At 34.9% G+C, this 16102-nt stretch overlaps 2 protein-coding genes and 1 long non-coding RNA gene across 4 annotated transcripts; 1 reads left to right on the top strand and 2 right to left on the bottom strand.

Annotated features, from left to right (window-relative positions):
- Positions 1-1651: 1651 nt before the first annotated feature.
- LOC117335743 lies at positions 1652-5096 on the bottom strand. Its single transcript, XR_004534485.1, has 3 exons — positions 4902-5096; positions 3520-3630; positions 1652-3090 (listed from the first exon to the last, which is right to left on the bottom strand). It is a non-coding gene; the product is annotated as an uncharacterized LOC117335743 (long non-coding RNA).
- LOC117335742 (tRNA wybutosine-synthesizing protein 2 homolog) lies at positions 5089-10655 on the top strand. Of its 2 annotated transcripts, none has more exons than XM_033895919.1 (6): positions 5089-5211; positions 6325-6671; positions 7429-7585; positions 8095-8204; positions 8709-8866; positions 9863-10655. In XM_033895919.1, exons 1-6 carry the CDS (start codon positions 5123-5125, stop codon positions 10631-10633), a joined length of 1632 nt encoding a protein of 543 aa, XP_033751810.1. In that variant the 5' UTR covers positions 5089-5122; the 3' UTR covers positions 10634-10655. The 2 variants fall into 2 exon arrangements, with proteins under 2 accessions (XP_033751810.1, XP_033751812.1); XM_033895921.1 differs by having other exon boundaries at positions 5120-5206.
- Positions 10656-10657: 2 nt separating this feature from the next.
- On the bottom strand, positions 10658-13856 carry LOC117335741 (kelch-like protein 5). Its single transcript, XM_033895918.1, has 2 exons — positions 13721-13856; positions 10658-13125 (listed from the first exon to the last, which is right to left on the bottom strand). Exon 2 carries the CDS (start codon positions 12925-12927, stop codon positions 11083-11085), a length of 1845 nt encoding a protein of 614 aa, XP_033751809.1. The 5' UTR covers positions 12928-13125; positions 13721-13856; the 3' UTR covers positions 10658-11082.
- Between the last annotated feature and the right edge of the window lie 2246 nt (positions 13857-16102).

Raw genomic sequence — 16102 nt, forward strand, 5'->3', positions numbered from 1 at the left:
CTTTATCTGACAGTCTTGATTAGTGAGAAGTTGCTCAAAGGTTTTAAGATATTTGACCCCTGTGACTTTGAATATGGGTCAAAGTCATTTCTTTTCTCAAGCTTTTGCAGACCTCATAAAAGAAACCAAATATCATGGTTCTGGGAGTCGTGGGTAGTGTGTTGTTGAAATGGAAATGTTGACGCTGAACAGACTGGATGACAAGCTGCACCATGACATAAGCTACTTTGGACCAGGTGAGCTAATGAATTGGGTCGTGCCAAATTCAGGGATTTTTAATATACCTTGTAATGATCAGAAATATGTGTAAAGCCTGTTTTACTGTGATTAAGCCAAATAATTAATATGAAATTACATCAATAAACAGCTGCCTTTTAGGACTCTGTGATGCTAGGAGCCATAATGTGGAAATCCAATATTAGACTTTCCTCTCGATGGATCCATAGGCACTTTTTGGCCATATTAATAGTTATTTAAAATCTTTCAACACTCTTATTCAGGTTTTGCCCAACTGCTGTAGCTACCCTGAAACACAGGATCTTGTACACATTTATGACTCAGTTGTAGGAATGTGTCCAGCCCCTGTACCCTGAAAAGGAATGTCTTTCTTACAATATTCCTTCTGTAGATAAGGAGGTTGTCAGCCCGAGACTTTGTGTGCACAAGGAAAACAACACCGGCAGTAACATTAGCCGTCTTAAATTTGACCTGTTGAGGATGTTCCTATTCACTTTGACTTATATCAGGAACTTCATAAGTGATTACATAAATTTCATCACAATAGACTTTGTCATTCCCAGGCAGTTATTCCATAAAATGTTTTGACATCTGACCCAATGACATGCCTTTGTTTACCTTCATTGAGCCCCAGTTTCATCATATTTCTTAACTTAAAAGTTTTCATAGGAAAGCATCACAGAATTGAAATTCCTTAACAATTTTTTTCTTCTTTTGATCCAATGAATTCTTTCCCAGTGGAAAAAAATAAAAATTTTCCTAAGGAGCTTTTTTTTGGGAAACTGGGCCCTGGTACAGTGCAGTGTAAATTAGTTAAGAAATGCATTGAAGTTTCACAAATCAGGGCTACTCCAAGTTTATCAAACAGTGGCCACGAACAGAAGTAGTTTAATTAAAAGATATAATGTACCATAATCAGCCACATTTCCCCCCAGGCCCACAATGCAAATATGAAATTTTAATTAGTTTCTGTAATCTCCTTATAAGATATATTATGGCTGTTCCAAAATTATCTGTGTGGGAGGCAGTTTTTCAGACACCCCACCAACCATGAAAACACTTTTAGTAAAAGGAATACTAGAAAAACGGCATTTTACTCCAAAAACCCACCAAATTTTAATTAAAGTGCCCCCAACTCCTCCCACAAAGATAATTTTGGAAAAGCCATTACTTGAATAGCCCTCGGTGCATTGAAGAATGAATGTGAACTAAAATGTATTTTTCATTGTTTTATTATTGTACTAAAACAAATATACATTATCCACAGTAAAACACATATTAAATTTAAAACATGATGCAGTTTACACAACAAAACATAACTACGTATTCAAATTTTAGCCTAGAAAGCAAATGAATGAAGACTACAAATACTTTTATCAGAGGTATTCAAATGTAAACAGTTCTAAATCTTTGTATTAAAATACTGTTTTTTTAATACATGTACTATAGAAACGTTACGAGACAGACACTACTGCTACTTGAATACATTATATGATCTGAATTGTGGTCATGATAAGTTATGAAATAATTTAAATCTTCCAAATGTCAACATTGAACAATTTTAATGCATATACATTGTATAGCGTTGTTATTCCAGTCAGCAATATTTTTCACCCAATGAAGTTTCAAAATACAGAAATTTACTATTAAAACATTTCTATTTTTTTTTTTAAATCTCCAACAGTGTTCATATTAAATAGTGATAATTTAACATGCTACGCATGCCTGTAGTTTTTTCTGCAGTACTTTTATTACGAAATGTAATCTTCTTGATGCTAAAAGTTGTATTCCATACACACTATATTTCCAATACAGAAAACCCTCCTCCTCAACCCTCTTCATTCTGAATATTTAAACATAATTTGCCAATTTAGAAAATTCCATGCATCACTGTTCAAATCGTGTCCTTAAGAACAAGATATACAATTGAAGTTTGGTCGATCCAGGTGGGATGATTTAATATGGATCAAACTATTAAGTACTCTGATGTGATATATATATGTTAGTTTGTTAGTCCTTACTGGTCAAATCATTGATTCACTCCTAAAAACATGAAGTGTGATATAAATTTTCAAAAAGCAGTTAAGAATTCTACAATATATATATGCGAGCTTTCAATTATCCAAACTCTCAGTCGGTCAGCTGGGTCAAAAGGTCAAAACTTGCAACATGAAGAGTTTACCTGTATTGATAAGGTCAGGATAACTGGAAATTAGATTTATATTATATAACATTTGTCCCGTGAGGTTTCAATATATATGCAGTGTGCTGTGTTATTACTGTATTACATCCTAGTGATATCAATTTAGAATTTCTTGTAAGAAAATAGTCTATCAAAGGTTACTGACTGAGATTTCAGTTTCAGATACTTGCTATAGCTAGATATAGATATATATATATAAAATAACAAGATGTATCCAATTCAAGCAGAATAATCTAAGGCGTTAAAAAATATTCAAAATCTCATTGTAAAAACACTAGCAAGACCAACAGGATCTGAGCAGCATATATATCTCACATTGTAAAGAAGATAGTCATTAAATGGTTGAAAAAACAAAAGAATATGAGATTGAAAATTTAAATACAATAAATGATTTAAAAAGATAATAGTCTTATTGTAGAAGTTTTTCAAGACCTTTTCATGAAATTCATTTTCCGACAGTTCCACTTAAGAAATTGTAGTTTTAACAAATTATAAATTGTGCTCGATATAAAAAAGAGTGTTGTCAAAAATGTTTTTCTTTTAAACATAAATGTTGCACGATGCCCAATTTTGGTCCTTCAGTTGCAGATCCTTTCATTTCCTTTTTTTGGAGATCTTGATACTACGGATGATCGGCATTACAGGATTATCTACGAAAGGAAAAAGCATCATCATCAACATAATTCACGAATTAACTATTCTTAATCTTCATTTTTTATGTGATTTATATTCAAGTTTTAACTTTTATATTTAAGTCAATTCAGTTTGTTCTCATGGATTTCGTAAATTAATTTTGGCAACCACTTTTCTAATAGACAAACACTCGGAAAGAGAAGATATAAATCTTGGAAATAGCATCTACACCAAATTGTACACCTGGTGCCCTCTGATAAAAAAATAATAATCCAAATATTTTTTAATATTGAAATACTATATATTTCCCTAATTTTGGCATAAATACAAGGATTAAATTTGAATTTGACGAGAAGTATGATAATAAACAGTAGCCTGTGCCAAGTGAAATGGACTAAATAAGGTTTAATCATTCATCCACAAAAGACATTTTGATTCAACTTTACCTAAATCAGACTATTATGCAACTTTTTTGGTCTCTGAATGGATTCACAGACTGTATCACTCCATTCACCAAGCCATCTTCTGGGGCATGCTGGTTTGTGTAATTCATAATTCTGAAATCATAACGAATAAATATTTGACATTTATACATCATCACCATAGATATTTGACAGCTCACAGAGATAAGTGGTGGCGGATTGCTAGTCTCGTTGAATTATTAATTAAGTACGTATACATGAATAATTCACTTGGAAATCCAAGCTACCCAATTGATTCTTGTATCTATAAATGACATTCCCGAGTTGCTAATCTACATTCTAAATTATATATCACACAGTAGTTCAATATGTAATAATATTATCATAATATACACTACACATATATAGATGTGTATACCATATACTGCACATATATAGATGTGTATACCATATACTGCACACAGAAAAACAATGTGCTAATGTATTAGGGCTTATGATGAAAATTAATCTGTATATTTCATCAATATAGTCATTTAAACTTCGAGTATATATGCACATTCATAAGATGCATTTTAAGATTGTAGATATCTATAAAATAAGCAAAAAACATTGAAGAAAGATTGTAGTCAATTTCAATCAGCCATCTCCTGCTCTCGAAGTTCGGGCATCCTTTGTTCTAAAAGGATATTACCTAAATTTACGTAGCTAAAGCTATATTTATATGGCCCAGCCCCTTTATGGACTCTCCTTCCAAAAGTTGACGCTATCGCATTTAATAAAATAATATATATATAATACATTAAATTGTATTTAACTAATTTCAACCAATAAATACATGCTGATAATATTGACTGATGAGGCTCTTATAAGTGCTTGATAAGCTATTTTAGATGTGATTTCATGCAGAACAAAATAAGGATAAAAGCAGTAGGTAAATTATTCTTCAATTTGAAAAATAACCATGAAAAGACTTTAGAATATTTTATGCATTCATGTTATATTATTGTAACTTAATTAATTCGCTTTCATTGAAGTGGAACATAACTTTCATATAATCACAGAGCATACAGGGTATACTCATATGGATTGTTATCTATTCTTGTTGATAGAACCACTGTGACAGTACCCACAGTGCCATGTTATATACCACGCCCCTTTTCACCAAAGATGAACAAAGCAAACGAATTATAATGAGCCACAAGCATCTACATCACAAAGATGCTCAAGAGAAACACATAATTTGCAACTTAGAGAAAACAAAACCATTATTTTTTATCAAACAGAATACACAAAAACACGCTTGGCCCATTAAATATGTACAGTAGACATCCATTGTCTTGAACGATAATCAAATTAGTTATTAGATCGATCGTTTCCTGCTATTTTGTGACGGAATTTTCACTTACTCCTCAATCGCTTGCGAAACTGGGATTCGTTGTACATTAGCCTCAAGACGAAGCTGTCCCAACTGTTTCTGCAAGCTCTGGATTTGACTTGACATTTTGAGATGATCAAATATTTAGGAAATATTTTAGCTTCGCCAAAAGTCTCTCGGACGCAAAACAAAATGTCGCCGGTTTCTTCTCGTTTTGTGTCTCGCTGACAACGAGAACATACGAGATTCAAAATGGCCGCGCCCTGGTGCTTAGAAAATTTCAACGAGGGAAAGAACGATAATGTTGTGATATCCCATGCAAGGGATGCACAGAAAGTAAGGTGGGCACATAAACAACAGTTCGCTCTTCTCGATGATTAATACTCACTGGATAAGATATACTGTCAACTATATTTAGGAGGACATAGGCCATGCAACTGTCAAAATGTCGTATCGTGTGTCCAAGACTGCAAGAGCGCTATATTCATTTTACTACACTATATGATTTATTATATACTATCGTATGTTCATACACTGGAATGTTATGACTTCAGAAACTGGACTAATTCAGTTCTTGATCATTGTCTGTCATTGATCACAAGAGTCAAAAATTGTCCATAACAGGTCACTTAATATAATAATTGTGACACGAATTCAAAAGATTTTCTTTATCCACCTGTGGTAGGCCTATATCTATCCTACTCCAACAATGTTAGAGATTTTAGACGGGGAGATACTTTTGCCTCTTATGCTATAGGAGTAGTATATATCCGTCCATCGGTCTAGCTTCAACTATTCCCTTTTAACATTTTTTTTTGGTATGGTTGGTTGGTCGAGAAATCTTATCACGTTTTTCATATAGAAATATGAAGTGTATTGAAATGAATTAAATTTTACCTATATTCATGAACTGGAAAATGTATTTTAGCGTAATCTTTAAATGATCAGTTTTTGTATAACCAAGAGGCCTAGGATCATGATATTTTGCTGTAAATATGCTGGAATGTCTCAGAAGGGCAGCCAAAGTCTGTTTAATGCACAACCACATTTACATACTTGTAATTTCATGGTCAAAGGTGCCAAATGTGTTCTTTAACTGACTTATTTTTTTTCAAATCTACATAACCTGAATATGCCAATTGGTCTGGTTGAGGAAAACCACCAACCGTCTGCAGTGAGCTAGAATTTTTAATTTCTATTAATAACACAAGATTTCTCAGTCTACCAAACTTATTTTTCCTGGCAGCCTTCTGAACAATTTTTTTCAAAGTTTTTCAGAAATGTTGACCTCGTTAAAATCCTATTTTCATGAATCTGATTTAAACCAGCCCTCAATGAATTTCACAAAAAATCGTTTTGTAACTGGAGTGCATAGCAAGATAAAAAAAACTACTGACTATACTTTTTTACCAATAAAACTATATATGAATGTGACGTTTTAATTCTGATTTCAGACAAATCTTAGAAGACAACAAAATATTTGACAACAGGCGAAGATTGAAGAAAATTTCTGAAGGAAGAATCGCAATACCTTTGAAAGAATCAGGGAATTTGGAGCCTGTAGTTGAAGCTCTTTGTAAAATTGGTATTACTATTGAAAAGGAAAGTTGGAAATTACCCTTGTCAAAAAGTGCCTTAGCACGAACACCATATGATTCTTTGGTTGCCTCAATCTGTGATCTCTTAGGAAAAGATGATGTAGATTTTTCGACACTTTTGAAGGATATTCCAACCCACTGGGAAAGACATGGTGATCTGATTGTGTTTCCAGTCAACTTTTTTACTCAGCATGCTTGGCAAGGTAACATTCAAGCACTGTCAACAATTTTGTTTTGTCAGACTCAAAGTTTTTTAGCGCATATTGAAAATAGATCTGCGACAAACACCCAATTCTTGCCATAGAAAACAGAAAAATCACAATTTACCAGAATGCTTTCAGTGTAAAAATCAATAGAATGAGATTACCGCTTCTGTAACATAATATCTCAACTATACTTTTTTCCTGGTGTAGTATTTAAATTTATTTGCCCTGGGAAAAGACTTAACTTCTTAAGCTCTCAAATTTATGGCACCTTGATCAGATGTTTTACTTGATCAGAAGCGACCCCATATGTGGCTCCTTGATCAGATGTGGCACCATTTGTGGCTCCTTGATCAGATGTTTGACTTGATCAGATGTGGCACCATATATAGCTCCTTGATCAGATGTAGAGCTGTTTGTGGTTCCTTGATAAAATATGGCACCATTTGTGGCTCCTTGATCAGATGTGGAACCATTTGTGGCTCTTTCATTAGATGTGGTACAGTTGTGGCTCCTTGATAAGATGTGGCACCATTTGTGGCTCCTTGATAAGATGTGGCACTGCTTGTGGCTCCTTGATCAAATGTAGCACCACTTGTGGCACATTGATAAAATGCGGTAACATTTTGAGCCATCATTAGATTTTATTTTATTTTGTTTTTAATAAAATTATTAAATACAGTTATATTCAATTTAACACTTTTGTTATTTTCAGTTATGTGGTGAGAATGATGTTCAATGTTTAATCTGTTACAAGGTTTAGGAGCTAGACTATGGGAGGCTGTAGCTACAAGTCTTGGATGCTCCAGATTAGCACAGAAGGGAACCATAAGCTCTAATGGTTACCGGTCTCCACAAGTGGTTCTGTTGCTCGGTGAAAGTGGATGGGTGGAACATGTGGATAACAGTATCAGGTACAGTCGAAGTCAAACCTTCCACATTTTGATATTCTGTCATACTCGTGAAATATATGTTACATTGAACGGGAAACCATTCAATATCCTCTATTTACTTCAATGGTGTACACTGCAAAGATCATGATTTTTAAATCTATGGAAAGAGTATGTTTTTAAATACATGCTAAGACTTTTTTTCTCACATTTTCCTATCAAAACCAAAATCTGAATACACTCAGATATATTTTCACGAACAAATATTTGCTGATTAATACACATACATAGATGAACAGCACTGTATGGTACGATACAACATCCATGAAGGTGGAAATGCTTGTTACGAAATTTGCATTAACAACAAAGTTCGCACGATTCCTGTGAGTTTGTTGTATCCAGGTAAGCAATGCAGGTCATATGGACCTCTTGTTCAATGTTTAAAAACACTAGTAGCAGTGTGTGGAGCCACCTTAAGTGGTACGTCTGGAATCATATTCAGCACAATTTACCTGTAGAACATTTTGTTACAGGTACACCTATGACATAACTAAGTGTATGTTCAGTGCTGGCAACATCACCGAGAAATTAAGGGTAGCAGGTTTCAACTGTGCAGGAGAAACTGTCGTAGATCTTTATGCAGGTACGTTGTAGTATTTCTTTATTCCATCCAGACTTTCACCGAAACAAAAACTGCTAAATAAAGGTATTTAATATACCTAAATAAACATATTCATAAACCAAATTAAGTTGACTCATCATAGCGAATAAAGTATCACCAAATTAACATTTCTGCATCTGTTGTTGGCTGTTTGTTAACAAGTACTTGTACAAGGTCAATACGGGTGTAAATCTTAACAAGTACTTGTACAAGGTCACTACAGGTGAAAATCTTAACAAGTACTTATACAAGGTCACTACAGGTGAAAATATATGACCAGCTGACTGAAATAAATTATTTTTTTCTTCATGTAAGGTCCTAGGGGTAATGAAATTTTCAAACAGCTTCTTCTTAAAAAAAAAACAAAAAAAAAACGCCCCCATGTCATATTGTTATTTGAAAAGGTAGCTAATTGTTCTATAAATTCTTTAAACATTGATCAGAACCATATATTTAACAAACTAGACTGTTCTGTTTCCTTCTCAGGGATTGGTTACTTCACATTGCCTTATTTGGTCCATGCCAAGGCTGAACATGTCCATGCCTGCGAGTGGAATCCTGATGCTGTAGAAGCCCTAAAGAAAACTCTCGTACTGAACCATGTATTTGATAGGTGTACCATACATCAAGGAGACAATAAACAGGTAAGTTTTTCATTAATTCTCAAATTAATGTTTGTAAATTAAAATTTGTTCTGTATAGTAAGTAAATATTTCTCTCAATGTTTTCTACGTGAAATTATAGATGCAATATGCTCCCAATTATATGTTTGTATAATTAATGAGCTGTTCATTAGGAAATAAAGTTGAAAAGTCCTTGTGGAAGGGTTTAAAAAATAAATAATTTCAAAATAAATAAATTGATAACCCTAGCTCTTTTGCAGCTGTTCAAATGCTAAGAGCACTAGGGAAGAGTAGCATTTTGAACAGCTGAGAAAGTGCTTGGGATATCAACAGATTTGTTCTGAAGTTATATTTTATTATATAGGCCTACCGTATATATATGTGAGAAAGAGTCCAATTGCGTTAAAAAATTAATAATTTACTAGTCTGTACTGTCGATATTACTAAATTGATTATCTTTATGTATATATGTTTGACCTCCTATCATTGATAATTTTTATGAAGATAGAACACCCTTTTGTGAAAAATCAACGAATTTCAGTTGGTGCTAATAAAGACTTATCAATTATTTATTACTTATCAATTTTCTAAATGCGATATACTGATGACATTAAGAAAATCAACAAAATTGCTTTCCATTCAGATTTTTGTTGACTATTTCATTTATTTCTCAGCTCTATGGTTTACTTTGAAAAGTGAACAAAATAAATCTTAGGGCTGAGAAATCAATGAAAAAGTGAATAAAAGTGAACAAAAATCTGTAAAGAAAGCTTTTACAAAATTCTACCTCACAGTTTAGTGATGACCTAAAGTTAGGAAAGATCATAATAAGGAAAATACAAGTATAAATCTGTATAACATTTGGTACCATTTCCAATTAATAAACATTATTAACTTTTTTCAATTATTCCATGGTTAACAACTTTGTTTCAATTCTTAAAAAAGTATGATATCCGAGATAAAATGATTATGTCCGAGATAAAGTGCTAATATCAAATTGATTTCTTTTCATAACAGACTTGTCCAAGGAATATTGCTGACCGGGTCAACCTAGGATTAATACCCTCGTCTGAGGAGGGATGGCCGGTGGCCTGTAGAGCTCTGAGGTCTTCTGGAGGCTTTCTTCATATCCATAGTAATGTCACTTCCAAGCATCCCAGTAACACAGACATTGGTAACCATGGAGATACTATAGACAAATCTGATTCTTCAATATGTTTGAAATATGGAAATGCAAATCATGTCAGTTTGAAAGGCAGTACAGATATTGATGATTTAACTCAAGATAAAAGCGTTGCATTCAATGTCAACAAGGATTCTTCAAAGAAAGAATTAAATATGGCAGAATCTGAAGGAAAAGCAAACAACAGGAAGAAAAAATTCTGTAACAGTGATATTTGTGATGATGCCAGTCAGTGTACTGTGAAATGTGAACGCGACAAAAACAATCTATCCTGTGATAATACTTCCAAAAACCAAGACAATGTCGGAGAAACGACTGTGATAGCTTCTGGAACTTCTAATCAAGGTTTTCCATCTTTGAAAAAAATATGTTCGTGTAAAAATAAAAAAATCAATCAACGGTCTGCAACTGAAATCAGTAAAGGAGACTGGCATCTCTGGGCTGAGGATGTAGCCCAGAAAATATCACAGTTGTGCACCCAGGTCCGCAATGATAATTGTTTATGGACAGCTAACATTATTCACATTGAACATGTCAAATCATATGCTCCACATGTTGATCACCTGGTACTCGACCTAGAATGTCGACCCGCGACAGATAAATAAAAACAAAAAATTTTGTTCATTTTCTAGTTTCATTGTATCTTTATTTTCGCATGGAATTCCAATTCCAATAATTGATCTATTCACCAATTAGTGCTAATCAATAATTTGATAAACTCTCCACCATTTTTTCCCCTAGTTAGAGGACTATATCATAAAGATACACGTGTCATATCCTCAGAGTTAATATTTATTTTTTCCAGAAAAGACATGAAAAGAGTCTTTGACATTAAATTACCTGGTACATTACATATACATATATGTACCAAAATCAAAAATTTACAAAAAAAACTCTTGATTTAAAATGTTATTTTCAAATTTAGGTAAAACAGTTTCAAATCTTAATATTTTACAATGAGAAATAAGAAACAATATTATGCTAAGAAAACTGTTTGATTTATGGATGATCCAAGGTTTATCTTTGAGGACAGGAATATGTTGATTATCATTGATCACCATAAGAAACTGGACTGTCTACTGTCAATGATGTTTTTAGAGATTGTGAGGTTGTGACATTGACAGCTACTTGGTAGGAACAAAGCTTTGTCCACAAGAGTTTCTACCTCCTTCGTGGAGAGTTTCAACTCTGCTATACCTTTGGTAAGAACGGAATTCACCGAGTCGGAATCCCTAACCATCGTTCCCAGGAAATACAGAGACTGTGCTCTAGATATAAATCCTGCTAGACATCCTTCTCTCTCAAAGGTGTGTATTTCCTCAAGATACCTCCCACCATTCTCTCCGCTCTCACCGTAAAATCTCCATACTTTTCGGGCATTTGTTAGGTATATGTTGTCTCCATATCCATATGCATGCAACCAGTTAAAACTTTGTCCTATTTGCCCAAGTGGTAGGACAGTTTCTATTACTGTACATTGGTTTGTATTTGTATCAAAACACTGTACAAAGTCATATATACTGTTTGGATCTTCATAACAGATGCCACTGAAGAGGTAAATGTTTTTGTCCGAAACGGCCACTGCTGCCTTGGCGACGGGGAAACACAGAAAACCACATTCTATCCAGTCGCCATCTACACCAGAGGAGAAAGCAAACATCAAAACAGACCTTGTCGTATCCATGCTACTGTTGCTCCCCCAGGAGTCTTCCTCTCGATATCCACCAAGAACATACACATTCTCCCTCACTACTGCCATACAATGGTGTTGCCTTGCCTCGTCCAAACAGGGTAGTGGAGTCCAGTTATTCTTTGTGCCGTCGTACTGCAGAAAGTCATTTCCTCCAGTCAGGAGCAGACGTGATTGAGTGTAAGTACAGGTCTGGTAGCCTGCTGTTTGCTGTTCTGGAGGAATGAGTAATTGCCATGTCTTATCCCCATAATGATAACACCAAAATTCCTCGCTGTGCGAATAATTCTCAAAATAACCTAATACTACGAGCACTCTTTCACGTTCATAACAGGGTCTGAAGTCGCATCGCACAGAGTCAAAATTAGCTTGAATGCCAGGATTTTCTGAAAATAATCTGGTTTCATTCATTATACTTTGTAATGCTGTTTCCTTTAAGAAAGGAAAAGATTCCTCAATGAATTGCATTCTCAACAAAGGGAAATGAACATGGCAGAAAACTTCAAACAAAAATTCCTTTCTTTTAGTTAGATTGTGTTGAAACCAATTAGTCACAGCTGAACAAACAAATTCTTCTGAACTTGCATGTAAGTTTTGATGAGAAATGAGGAATATCAAGTCTTGGCTTTTGAGTTCAAGAAAGTCTGATGTTTTTGTAAACTTACAAAAGTTTTGAAGGACATATCTTTGACATGTGTTCTGTAGCTTTGTAAGCTGAGGAAAATCTTCCACTGATGTTTTCCATAAATTGCACACATTATCAAGACTAACTGCTTTGCTTAATGTTTCTTCACAAATCGCCTGCAAGGACTCAATCTGGAAATATACTGCCAATGGTAACAAATCAAATGTGTCGCTTACACTTGTCACTTTGCCATTGTAGACAAAATGGAGCATTTTTCTGATGAGGTTATCTTCAAAAACATCCAACTTGATTTCCTCTTGCTCACTTTCTTTCATTCCAATCGTGAACATAGATTTAAAGAATGAAGAAAAAGTGCTAAGGATAATCCTGTGGCATGGAAATCGCTGATGTTTGGTCACCAGCGTCACATCACAGAACTGACCCTCATGGAGAAAAGTAGAAAGTCCATTCCTTAAGGCAGAATGATGAATCTGACTGATAGCCTCGCCATCACTATCCAGTATCTTGTCTTGTACATCTTCCACAGTGATGGATGATTTCTCTGATGCTCCTTCGGCCATCATAGTAAGATTTTAGATGAGCTTTCCGTTCAGTATGACTGTGATGCAAATCATTTACTGCTTAATATTTTGCATTTCATTCTGACAAATTCAAATACAATATATCATCTTATAGCAGGTGTGTTTGACTTGAAATTGTCCCAAAAGTGATGCATCTTTGAATTTTCATCATCACTTCTGTTCGAAGATTCTTACATGCATCTGAAAAGACAAAAATACAGATTCTTAGATATTTAACAGGTAATGTTTAATGTCCAAATCTGTTAAATTAATTTGAATAACTTAATTCACCATTGATCTCACTCTGACCACAGGCACATGTAGGCATTTGAAATTCTGACAGAAAATTGAGATATGTAGTATAAAAAATCAGGGTGTTATTTAGTACATGTCACCTTATTACTAGCACAGACTAGCAGGTGCTAGCAGGGATTTCCTTTTAGCCTAGTAGTAGCATGGCATGCTTGAATTGAGACACAGGGACACGTTACAATAATAATGTATGTATAAAATATATGGGGGGTCGATATAAACATAACACGTGTTATGTTTGTATCGACCCCCCATATATTTTATACATACATTATTATTGTAACGTGTCCCTGTGATTGAGAGGAAGAGGTCGCCATAATTTTAGGGCAAGACTAACTTTAGGTTAGTTCACAGGTTATGTTTGTATCGACCCCCCATATATTTTATACATACATTATTATTGTAACGTGTCCCTGTGACTGAACAGATACAGTTCTACTTTTGTGCTAACTTTTCGCGGCTGAAATTTTAAAACATTGCTTACATTAATGGAGACATCATTGGTAAAATAAAACAACTGGTCTCAACAGAATCGCATTCTCGGATACCTGCAGAACACGGAACACGGAAGGGGCACATGGCGTCCTTGGCGACATTGTCAATTCATGGGAGGTAACTCTAATTGATCTGCTCGGAATTAGGCAGCGTGCCATCAATATTACACTATACTGTAAGAAGGAAAACAGTTACATGTTCTCTCCTCGATCTATACAATTTCCTTCCGATAGGCTACAACACACCGCATTGAAATATCTAACGGAGCTTGAAAGACATCGTATATGCCTAATTAATAATTGATGAACAAACAACTTAAAAGTGATAAAAAATGTTTGACGCTTCATTCTTGGACGAGGGGCATGGATATATAAGTTGTAGGTATGGGGCGCCGTTTTACCTTTTATTCTCAATTAGTGAACCGCTTAGTTGTATAATATATGGATACTCCGATAACATAAAGAGGCCGCTACACCCGCAGGGGCTTGACACGATTTTCCAAATGATGGTCCATATATATATATATGTATGACACTATAATACATATATATGGACCATCATTTGGAAAATCGTGCCAAGCCCCTATGGCTACACCGGTCAATTTATAATCTGACCTTAGTATGCCGACTGCGCCGTCTGTTAAAATTTCTCGCTTGTAGACTGGGCTGAAATAGGCCTACTCAATACACTATTTTGATCCTCAAAATAATTTATGTATATGTTGTCTTAGGTGTTACACTTTTATTTATTTTATATACTTGTCTGTGAAATAAGAGAGCCGCGCAACTCTATCCCGTTGTGTGTTTCTACAACAATGCATGTTTATTTGAAATAACAATAGGTTTGATATAACAATATTAGGTTTGGAATAACAATGTTGATGTTTATTGATCTATGCATGTATAATTACGTACACTAGTAACTCCAGGATCGTGCCCACAAAACCACAAAACCTTCCCTTAAAACCCATCATCGACGCAGTCATGCATATCATATCAAACACGTGACAAATTAGCCATGCATCACTGCAGACAGTGATACAAATGTAAAAACGGCGATAAAAATATCACACTACCACGTATACCTGGGTATTCACAACAACGAAGGTAGGATGAAAAAGGGGGATTTGATTAATAATTTGACCAATATTATCATTTGATCAATATGTGATTGTACATTACTCAAATAAAATGTGTCACTTCCAACATTTAATGGTTGGGCTTGACCGATAGAGTTGACTAGGTTGCTTGTTGGGTTTATCACCCCGTGAACAACCAGTGTCCTTTCGAGGCGGAGTCTCCTTGTAGTAGTTGGTGACTACCTCACTGTACAACATACTAGAGGCCCGTCGCATGCTATCCAGAGGTAAAGTGTCTTAGCTAAGGACACATCCACGTCAGCACAGACCGGCCCGTTCCTCGCCTTCATTAGAAACACAAAACGACACGGGCTGGCAGCATCGAGTTGAGGGGTCATCATTTGATATCCCCTTTTCAGCACAAGACGGTCATTAAGACGAGACTTATTTGAATTAATCATAAAGATATTTTTTATCAATGCAGTTCCTGTTGGGGATAGGAGGGTGGGGTGGGGCCCAATAGGGTTCTTTGGTTCAAAAATCTCTACGAGTAATCAAGAATAAGAAAATTATGAAAGCCACATATTTTGAAATATGTTTTTCAATCCTTGTGTAAAAGAACATTGAGAATCAAAAATAGCAACCCGGCTATATTATTCAAGACAGCAAATGGCACAATTACAAATTAGAATATGATATGAAAAGATTGTCAAAAGATTAGCAATGATCCAAAATTGGTGTCAAAAACGTTAGCAGATGACAAAACAAGGGATAAATATAATGATTTCGGTAATATTGATAGAAGAGAGAAAATGAGGGGACATACAAAATGAGGCCAAACGTTTGGAAGAAGGTAGGCAATTGAAGAAAAAATCACTACACGGAAGAAAATAGTTCATACCGATGCGTTGTGAACAGTCTAGTTGTGTTTGATGTTGCCACCTGGGTGTGGGTCATTGGAGAAGGAAATTAAACACAAGTGGAGTGAGATGTCATTATCGCCAATGCCGGTCGCAAGAGCAGCAATTATGCCCGAGGTAGTAATATATTTAGACGAATAGTTTGCAGCTAAACCCGGGCATTCTTTGTATTTGGAGGATGAGCTATGATACTGACTGCATTCTTTGCAGAGAGTTTGCAGATCTTCAACACATATTGTCATTCTGTGCGACATGCAGTTCTAGGAAATCGAAGATGCCTATGGCGCCATGATGATTTGTAGCAACAGTAGCGAGTAACATATAATCTATTAAGCATAAATTAAGAAGAAGGAAGCATTTCAAGGGAAAGAAA

The sequence above is a fragment of the Pecten maximus genome, chromosome 10 (assembly GCF_902652985.1).
Source record: "Pecten maximus chromosome 10, xPecMax1.1, whole genome shotgun sequence".
NCBI lineage: Eukaryota > Metazoa > Mollusca > Bivalvia > Pectinida > Pectinidae > Pecten > Pecten maximus.

Excerpts from the sequence above, each read along its gene's own strand:
- LOC117335742 (XM_033895919.1), top strand. The coding sequence starts at position 5,123 with ATGGCCGCGCCCTGGTGCTTAGAAAATTTCAACGAGGGAAAGAACGAT. Across the intron at positions 5,212-6,324 it reads AGGGATGCACAGAAAGTAAG|ACAAATCTTAGAAGACAACA; the intron begins GTGGGCACATAA and ends TTCTGATTTCAG. Across the intron at positions 6,672-7,428 it reads TACTCAGCATGCTTGGCAAG|GTTTAGGAGCTAGACTATGG; the intron begins GTAACATTCAAG and ends ATCTGTTACAAG.
- LOC117335741 (XM_033895918.1), bottom strand. The coding sequence starts at position 12,927 with ATGATGGCCGAAGGAGCATCAGAGAAATCATCCATCACTGTGGAAGAT.